This window comes from Babylonia areolata, chromosome 35, assembly GCF_041734735.1.
Source record: "Babylonia areolata isolate BAREFJ2019XMU chromosome 35, ASM4173473v1, whole genome shotgun sequence".
NCBI lineage: Eukaryota > Metazoa > Mollusca > Gastropoda > Neogastropoda > Buccinidae > Babylonia > Babylonia areolata.
The window spans coordinates 7,519,941-7,529,940 of record NC_134910.1 but is presented as its reverse complement, the minus strand read 5'-3'; the positions used below and the strand labels follow the sequence as shown (position 1 = coordinate 7,529,940).

The 10,000-nt window shown below is 44.0% G+C and overlaps 1 protein-coding gene across 1 annotated transcript in view; it reads left to right on the top strand.

The window, feature by feature from the left end:
* Window positions 1–10,000, top strand: part of LOC143277785 (aminopeptidase N-like) — a 108,658-nt gene that overhangs the window by 72,796 nt on the left and 25,862 nt on the right. The window contains 4 exon segments of the mRNA XM_076582688.1: window positions 2,480–2,634; window positions 4,907–5,020; window positions 6,031–6,165; window positions 9,717–9,782. Coding sequence (XP_076438803.1) covers window positions 2,480–2,634; window positions 4,907–5,020; window positions 6,031–6,165; window positions 9,717–9,782 — 470 coding nt within the window.

Genomic DNA, 10,000 nt, shown 5'->3' with positions numbered 1-10,000 from the left:
GCCCCATCATCTGCACCGTTTCAGTGGCATTACTCCCACGCCGCTCATTTAGATTCCCCCATACACGGCCACACCCGGGTTCGTCCGTCGCAGTTCCAGCGTCGGCAGTCCACAGGGAAGCATCGATGTTAGGTCGCCAGGAGGCCACACACCAGAGGAGACCCTGCACTGCTGCTGAGTCACTTCGGTGGTGTTCAGTGGTGCCTGTTCTGTTTTAACGTACTTAGAACACCACCTACTAAGCCCCCTACTGATAACTCTGCTCTCCATCGCAGGCAAGATCCTCGCCAGAGTCCTCCTAAATCGGCTGGTGCCTACTATCGCCGAAGAACATCTCCCAGAGAGTCAGTGTGGCTTTAGAGCCAACAGAGGCACCACTGACATGGTCTTCGTTCTCAGACAGCTACAAGAAAAATGTCGGGAACAGAACAAAGGACTGTATGCGACATTCGTCGATCTCACGAAAGCTTTCGACACCGTGAGCAGAAAAGGTCTGTGGGAGATCATGAAACGTCTAGGATGCCCCCCAAAATTCCTCAGCATGGTCATCCAACTACATGAGGAACAGCGTGGACAGGTCAGACACAGCAACGACCTTTCGGAGCCCTTCCCAATTGGAAATGGAGTGAAACAAGGTTGTGTCCTCGCGCCGACCCTCTTCACGATCTTCTTCAGCATGATGCTCCAACAGGCCACTGAAGATCTTGGCGACGACGACGGTATCTTCATCAGATACCGCACTGATGGCAGCCTATTCAACCTGAGGCGGCTACAGGCCCACACCAAGACACTGGAGCAACTCATCAGAGAGCTTCTGTTTGCCGACGATGCTGCCCTCGTCGCCCATACAGAAGCGGCCCTGCAGCGTATAACGTCCTGCTTCGCAGAGGCTGCGCAGCTCTTCGGCCTAGAAGTCAGTCTGAAAAAGACGGAAGTTCTCCACCAGCCTGCCCCACAGGAAGAATTCCACGCTCCTCACATCAACATCGGTAAGACAGAGCTGAAGTCGGTCCACCAGTTCAGCTACCTAGGCTGCACCATCTCGTCTGACGCCAAGATCGACAAGGAGATCGACAACAGACTTGCAAAGGCAAACAGCGCATTCGGCAGGCTGTACAAGAGAGTGTGGAACAACAAACACCTGAAGAAAGACACAAAGATCAGCGTGTACAGAGCAGTTGTACTGCCCACCCTGTTGTATGGCTCCGAAACCTGGGTCACCTACCGGCACCACATACGACTGCTTGATCGCTTCCACCAGCGCTGCCTTCGCACCATCCTCAGCATCCACTGGAGTGACTACATCACAAATGTCGAGGTCCTGGAGCAGGCAAAGACTATCAGCATCGAGGCAGTGCTGCTAAAGACCCAGCTACGTTGGGCAGGGCACGTGTCCAGGATGGAGGACCACCGCCTGCCCAAGATCGCGCTGTATGGCGAACTGTCCACTGGCCACCGTGACAGAGGAGCACCCAAGAAGAGATACAAAGACTCCTTGAAGAAAGCTCTCGGTGCCTGTCACATTGACCATCGCCAGTGGTCCGCAGTAGCCGCTGATCGAGAGACCTGGCGACGCACCATCCACCAAGCTGTCTCCTCCTTCGAAAACAACCGCAGGGCCAGCCTTGAGGACAAACGCAGAAGGAGGAAGAACCACGACGCTGCAGCCGCGAACCCAGACCAGACTTTCCCTTGCAACCGCTGCGGCCGACTCTGCTTTTCCCGCATTGGCCTTGTCAGCCATGAGCGTGCCTGCATCAGACGTGGACAACGCCCTTCCTAGATCTTCGTTAGCGAAGCCAGGCCATGACTAAGCCCCCTACTAACGACAATAATGGCTTAGTCGCGGAGCCAGACTTAGTGAGCGTCCCTCCCAGAGTGGAGACCGCCACCACGTCCCTCAAACAACAGCCCCCCATGAATCTGCCGACATTGACAGGACTCATCCCAAGCACGGAAGTGGAGGGGTATCGAAACTGAGGTCACCATGAGAGCAGGGCATGAAAGGCCACAGACTTTGAGACTATTTTGTTTATATTGATGACGATGAAGGAGGAGGAGGATGACGATGATGATGACGATGTTGCTATGGAGGTCCATTTTGGTTTGGGACTGCGTGACAAGGCTGTACTGTACGCTTCCTGTCATAATGATATCCCGGCGTTAACCAAGCCCGAGAGATACAGACACTTGCAGTGTTGGTCAGGTAATTAGAGCAACATACCCAAAGACGCATCCTTTGAAGTGGGTGACACTCGACTGTGTGGTCCTAGTCTCCCCATTTAAGCCCACAGCACACTCAACTCTGGGTGGGAGCCGGCCACGGGCCGAAAAACCCACCTCCGCTGGGATTTGAACCCGCGTCCTCCCAGCCGTCAGTCCGCGACGCTAAATACTTCGCCACGGCGGCCGGTCAAATGAACAATTGCTTAAGATATTTATTCAAGTGCTCTTAGATTTTTTTTACCGTTCGTTTCAGACATGATCGCCATCCCAGATTTTTCCGCCGGGGCAATGGAGAACTGGGGGCTGATCACCTACAGGGAGACCGCCATGCTCTACCAGCCAGGCGTGTCCAGCGAGGGAGACAAGCAGCGCGTGGCCGTCGTCGTCACGCATGAGCTGGCGCATCAGGTAAGGCGTCATGGAAGCGTCAAACGTGATGAGATCCCTTTTTTTGTGTGTGGAAACTGAAACGACGGGAATTAGTTGATTAATTCACTGATTAGAACGCATTTAAACGATTAAAGAAACTTTTGAATGAAAGGCGTCTGATTGCTCCCCCCCCCCCCCACCCACCCACCCCTTCCACTTTCCTGCCACTCTCCAAACCCCTGTACCCCACTTCCGAAAACAAAAACAAACAAATAAACAAACAAGTAAGTAAATGTGTGTTCTTTTGGTGTGATGGCTATCTTGTTTATTGCTTGCGTGTGAATGACTGGTGCGAAAGCGCTTTGATTTGTCTCTGCACAAGACCCAGCGCTATATAAATACCATTATTGTTATTATTATTATTATAAAGTTGCAATTCCATGGCTATAATTATTATAGTTTTTGTTTTTTGTGCTTGTGTCTTTATGACTTGAATAGACCAGCAAACAAACAAGGAAATATGCCAGTAAAGAGACAAATGAATAATTCAATATACACTTGAATAACGAAACAAACCAATAATCAGATAAACGAGCAGATGAATGAATGAATAAACAAACAAACCAATAAACAAATAGACAAATGAATAAATAAATAAATGAATAAACAAATGAATGAATAAATGAATAATGGATTAATGAATCACTAACTAAACAGATAAACTGTGGTGCTTGGTCCTCAAAGGAAAGATCCGAACCATGTCTGTGTACTGGTATTCTGATATGGCACTGGGAAAGCATGAGAGCCATAACTTAATATCACCATTCATCATCATCATCAGCAGCAGCAGCAGCAGTAGCAGCGTTATCATCATCATCATCAGCAGCAGTATTGTATTTATCATTATTATCATCATCAGCAGCAGCAGCAACATCGTTATCATCATTATCATCATCAGCAGTAGCATCGTTATTATCATTATCATCATCATCAGCAGTAGCATCGTTATTATCATTATCATCATCATCAGCAGTAGCATCGATATTATCATTATCATCATCAGCAGTAGCATCGTTATTATCATTATCATCAGCAGCAGCAGCAATGTTATTATCATTATCATCAGCAGCAGCAGTAGCATCGTTATTATCATCATTATCATTATCAGTAGTAGCATCGATATTATCATTATCATCAGCAGCAGCAGTAGCATCGTTATTATCATTATCATCATCATCAGCAGTAGCATCGATATTATCATTATCATCATCAGCAGTAGCATCGTTATTATCATTATCATCATCATCAGCAGTAGCATCGATATTATCATTATCATCATCAGCAGTAGCATCGTTATTATCATTATCATCATCAGCAGTAGCATCGTTATTATCATCATCATTATCAGCAGTAGCATCGATATTATCATTATCATCATCAGCAGTAGCATCGTTATTATCATTATCATCATCAGCAGTAGCATCGATATTATCATTATCATCAGCAGCAGCAGTAGCATTGTTATTATCATTATCATCATCATTATCATCATCAGCAGTAGCATCGTTATTATCATCATCATTATCAGCAGCAGTAGCATCGTTATTATCATCATCATTATCAGCAGCAGCAGCAGCAATGTTATTATCATCATTATCAGCAGCAGCAGTAGCATGGTTATTATCATCATTATCAGCAGCAGTAGCATCGTTATTATCATTATCATTATCAGCAGCAGCAGCAATGTTATTATCATTATCATCAGCAGCAGCAGCAGCAATGTTATTATCATTATCATCAGCAGCAGCATCATCGTTATTATCATTATCATCATCAGCAGCGGCATCGTTATTATCATTATCATCATCAGCAGCGGCATCGTTATTATCATTATCATCATCAGCAGCGGCATCGTTATTATCATTATCATCATCAGCAGCGGCATCGTTATTATCATTATCATCGGCAGCAGCATCGCTATTATCATTATCATCATCATCATCACTAGCAGCATCGTTATTGTCATCATCATTATCATCATCACTAGCAGCATCGTTATTATCATCATCATTATCATCATCACTAGCAGCATCGTTATTATCATCATCATTATCATCATCACTAGCAGCATCGTTATTATCGTTATCATTACCATCAGCAGCAGCATCGTTATTATCATTATCATTATCATTAGTAGTAGTAGTAGAAGTAGTAGTAGTAGTAGTAGTAGTAGTAGTAGTATCATCATCATCATCATTATGATATCACGTATCATGTATATCTCACTTCACAATGAACAAATGCTGTGCAGTGGTTCGGGGACCTGGTGACCCCCTCCTGGTGGGATGACCTGTGGCTGAACGAGGGATTCGCCAGCTACATGGAGTACGTTGGCGTCCACTTTGTGCACCCGGACTGGAAAATGGTGAGAGTCTTTAGCTGCTGGGGTAGGCTAGCTGAGTGGGTGGGTGGGTGGGTGGGTGGGTGGCCTGGATGGGTGGGCGACACTCTACCACAAGACACTGCGCTTTTCTGAGAAATGCAGCAGACATTCTAGACCATTCGCCCAAAATGCACAGTCGCTTCGTCTGTGGAAGTTTGAAACAGAGTGGGGGTTATTGGGAGCGATTGCTTTCGAAGGCCAGTTGGACAACTTTGTGGCTGATGCACTTAGAGCTTGTTGGTTGGTTGGTTGGTTGGTTGGTTATTTGCTTGGTTGGTTGGCTGGTTATTTGCTTGGTTGGTTGGTTGGTTATTTGCTTGGTCGGTTGGTTGTTGGAATACTGTTTAATAATCTGTTTCTGTTGCCTGGCTGGTTGTCTGGCTTACATGGTTGGCAAAGCTGCTGGTTAGTTGGAAGAAGAAGAAGATGATGATGATGATGACGACGATGATGATGATGATGATCATGATGATGATGATCATGATGACAACAACAACAACAACAACATGGAGGAGAACGACGACGATGAGAAGAGAAAAGAAGAAAAGAGAAGAGAAAGAGAGAGAGACAGAGACAGACGGACAGATGGCTAGAAAAGAAATATCCACGCAGAGTGAATATTTGTCAATAGGTCTTCTTCTTCTTCTTCTTCTTCTGGTCTGTCTCCTCTGTTGCAGAATAAACATTCATTCATTCATTCATTCATTTCATCCTCATCACTTTCTCCTTCTTCTCCTTCTACTTCTTCTGTTTTTTGTTGTTGTTTTTTTAATGGGTGGCGCTGTAGTGTAGCGACGCGCTCTCCCTGGGGAGAGCAGCCCGAATTTCTCACAGAGGAATCTGTTGTGATAAAAAGAAATACAGATACAAATAGAAGGTAATTTTACAGTTTGGACTTTGTTGTTGTTGTTGTTGTTTTTCTTCTTCTTCTTTTTCTTCTTCTTTTTAAAAAAAAATTTTTATGCTAACGAAAACATGACGTCACATTTCAGTTTGATCAGTTTGTGGTGGAAGACCTCCATGACGTGTTTGACTTCGACGGCCTGGTGACGTCACATCCGATTTACGTCCCCGTCTACCACCCTGACGAGATCAACGAGATCTTTGACAGAATCTCCTACGGCAAGGTTGGTGTTAGTGTTGTGATCTGTAATGCCGATTGGTTGGTTGTAGATGACTGACTTTTGTGAGTGAGTGAGTGAATGAACTTGTGAATATGAGTGGTTGGTTGGTTGGTTTGATCCTATGAGTGACTGATTGAGTGTTTGGTTCGTTCGCTTGCTGATTGATTTTGTTTATCAGTTGATTGCTTGATTGATCGATCTGCAGGTAGCTTGATGGATGTTGGATGCGGTTTATCGGTTGGTTGGCTTTTTTCTTTTTTTTTTTTTTTTTTTCAGGAGAGGTCAGAGAATGCGTTCAAGTTCTGCAAATATGCAGGGCTTGGTTGGCTTGTTAACGAGTTGATTGATCGCTAAGCCTGATTGCAGTGAAGTGTGTTAATAAGCATGCAGTGGAATACAGCGTGTACATGAACAAATCAGTGTTGTAACACACTATGCAACACAACACTGCACCGCACTGCACTACGCTACACTACACTGCACCACACTATACTACACTACACTACACTACATCACACCACACTGCACTACACTACCAAATCCTACGCTACACTACACTGTATTACATTACACTAAACTACTCTACACTATGGTACACCACACCGCACTACACTACACTACACTAAATGACAGTACAGTGCAAAACACTATAATACATTACACTAGAGAACACTACAGTACATTGCAGCACAGCACAGTACAGTACTGTTTCGCAAAATCCAGTGTGATGAAGAACAGTACAGCGTAGCCCAGAAAATAAACCACAGTTTAGCAAAACACAGCACAGTGCAATACAGGACAGTATAGTTTCGTCCAGTATGTGGGTGTATGTGTGAATGTGTGTCTTCATGTTTTACATTTATTTGTTTATTTATCATCATTGTTATCTTTTTATTATTATTATTATTACTACTACCTTTTTAAAAAAAAATTTATAATTATTATTTATTTATTTATGTAAGCTTATCTATTGTTTATTCACCTTTTTTTCTTTTCTTCTTTTTTTCTCAAGGCCTGACTAAGCGCGTTGGGTTACGCTGCTGGTCAGGCATCTGCTTGGCAGATGTGGTGTAGCGTATATGGATTTGTCCGAACGCAGTGACGCCTCCTTGAGCTACTGAAACTGAAACTGAAACCAGTATTAATGATAGTCGTTTCCGACAATGACCATCGGAATAGCAGAGGAAGCAACTGCTGTCCTGACTGTATAGTATTGAACTGTACAGTATAGCACACAGTGAGGAGGAAGGTGGCAGAATGGTTAAGACGCTCAGCTGCCAATACAGAGAGTCCGTGAGGGTGTGGGTTCGAATCCCGCTCTCGCCCTTTCTCCTAAGTTTGACTGGAAAATCAAACTGAGCGTCTAGTCTTTCGGATGAGACGATAAACCGAGGTCCCGTGTGCAGCACGCACTTGGCGCACTGAAAAAGAACCCATGGCAACGAGAGTGTTGTCCTCTGGCGAAATTACATAAAATGAAATCCACTTTCATAGGTACACAAATATGTAAGCATGCACTCAAGGCCTGACTAAGCGCGTTGGGTTATGCTGCTGGTCAGGCATCTGCTCAACAGATGTGGTGTAGCGTGTATGGATTTGTCCGAACGCAGTGACGCCTCCTTGAGAAAGTGAAACTGAAACTGAGACACAGTGCAGTACAGCACAATACAGTACATTACAGTGCAGCACAGCACAGTTCAGCATAGCACAGTACAGTACTGTACAATGCAGCACAACACAGAACATTGCAACATGGTAAGCCACAGTACAAACACAGGACAATCCACGCTGTACAGTTTCCGTTTGAGTTTGTCAGTGAGGCGTCACTGTGTTCGGACAAATACATACATGCTACACTACATCTGCTGGACAGATGCCTGAAAGCTGCATAACCAACCAAGTTAGTCAGGCCTTGAGATGATGCATGTGTATCTCTGTACCTATTAGAGTGGATTTCTTCTACAGATGTTTAACCCTTTCACCGCCAGTCAATTTAGAGTGCAAAATTCCCTTGTGCTACAAACACAGAAAATAAGGTGTCTAATAATAGCTGGGGATTCCCCCTGCAATGTGTAGAAAATATGGCCTGTCCTAGCACAGAACATTAAGAGCAGTAGGTTCATGGATAACAGACCCATAATCTGATCACCCTTCAGTGACATGGGTCCTCTACCTAGCTGCTGAATAAATGCGACCTTGGCAATGAAAGGGTTAACAGAGGACCGTACTTCTGTTGCCACGGGTTCTTTTTTCAGTGTGCGAAGTGCGTGCTTTGCAGAGGACCTCGGTTTATTTAGCCGAATGACTAGACGCTCAGTTTGATTGTGCCACCAAGATTACCGGGTCTGATCTATCTTCTCTAGAAGACATATATTATAAATAAGCGGCTACTCAAAAAAGCAAAATCAATCAACCAGGACAAATCACATCCAGCTTTTGGGATTTTCGAGATGCTCCCCTGTAGTCGACGGTACAGAAGTATAAGGACGAAAACCAATCGCTTCGCCAATAGCTTTTTCCCCAAAGCAGTCAATGCCCTGTCTCTCGAACAAATCCAGTATGAGAAATAGAATTGTGCAATCAACAACCATCTACCTAAAGATCTAGTCATCAGCCCCATTCATATGTAATATGCAGCTTCTGTTCAAACGTGTGTGTGTGTGTGTGTGTGTGTGTGTGTGTGTGTGTGTGTGTGTGTGAGAGAGAGAGAGAGAGAGTGTGTGTGTGTGTGCGTGTGTGCATATGTGTGTGTGTGTGTGTGTGTGTGTGTGTGTGTGTGTGCAGTGCGTGCATGTGTGAGTATGCACAAGTTTTTATATTGATATGCACTTATATGTATCCTAATTTCTACTGTATCTGTGTTTGCGTATGATTTTAGATTTATGTTCGTATCTTGTCATGTACTATCCCCCCCCCCCCCCCCCCCACCCCAAATATTCCTTGTGACCCCGGTACACTTGGTAATAAAGACATATTCTATTCTATTCTATTCTATTCTATTTTTCAGTCAAACTTGGGAGAAGGGGTGAGAACGAGATTCGAACCCGCGTGAACCTGTATTAGCAGATAGGCGTCTTAACCATTCTGCTACGTTCTTTCTCAGTACAGTACAGTACTGTACAGTATGTTATTATTATTATTATTATTATTATTATTTTGTTTTAAAATTTATTAATTAATTTATTTAATTTTTATTATTATTATTATTATCATTATTATTATTATCATCATCATCATTATTATTGGGGTTTTTTCTTTTTTTATCGTATTATTTTTTGTTTGTTATTTTTACTTTTTTTTCTTTTCTTTTTTTTTTTCTTAAGGCCTGACAAAGCGCGTTGGGTTACGCTGCTGGTCAGGCATCTCTGTTTGGCAGATGTGCTGTAGCGTATATGGATTTGACCGAACGCAGTGACGCCTCCTTGAGCTACCGATACTGATACTGATACTGATACAGTACAAACCAGCGCAGTACAATGCATTGCAACATGGACAACTTGATGGAACAACAGTACAACCTATATTGAACGCAGCATCATCTTTCTCTGTTTCAGGGTGCCTGCGTGATAGCCATGATGCAGCACTTCCTTGGAGAGCACACGTTCAAGACAGCACTGACTGTAAGTGTTCATGGTGAAAGAAATGGATCTCTGTCTGTCTGTCTGTCTGTCTGTATGTATGTATGTATGTATGTCCCTGTATCTGTCTCTCTCTGTCTCTCTCTCTGTCTCTGTCTGTCTGTCTGTCTGTCTGTCTGTCTGTCTCTCTCTCTCTCTCTCTCTCTCTCTCTCTCTCTCTCAAGCTGTAGTTGTTTTTGTTTGGTTGTTTTTTTTCTTTC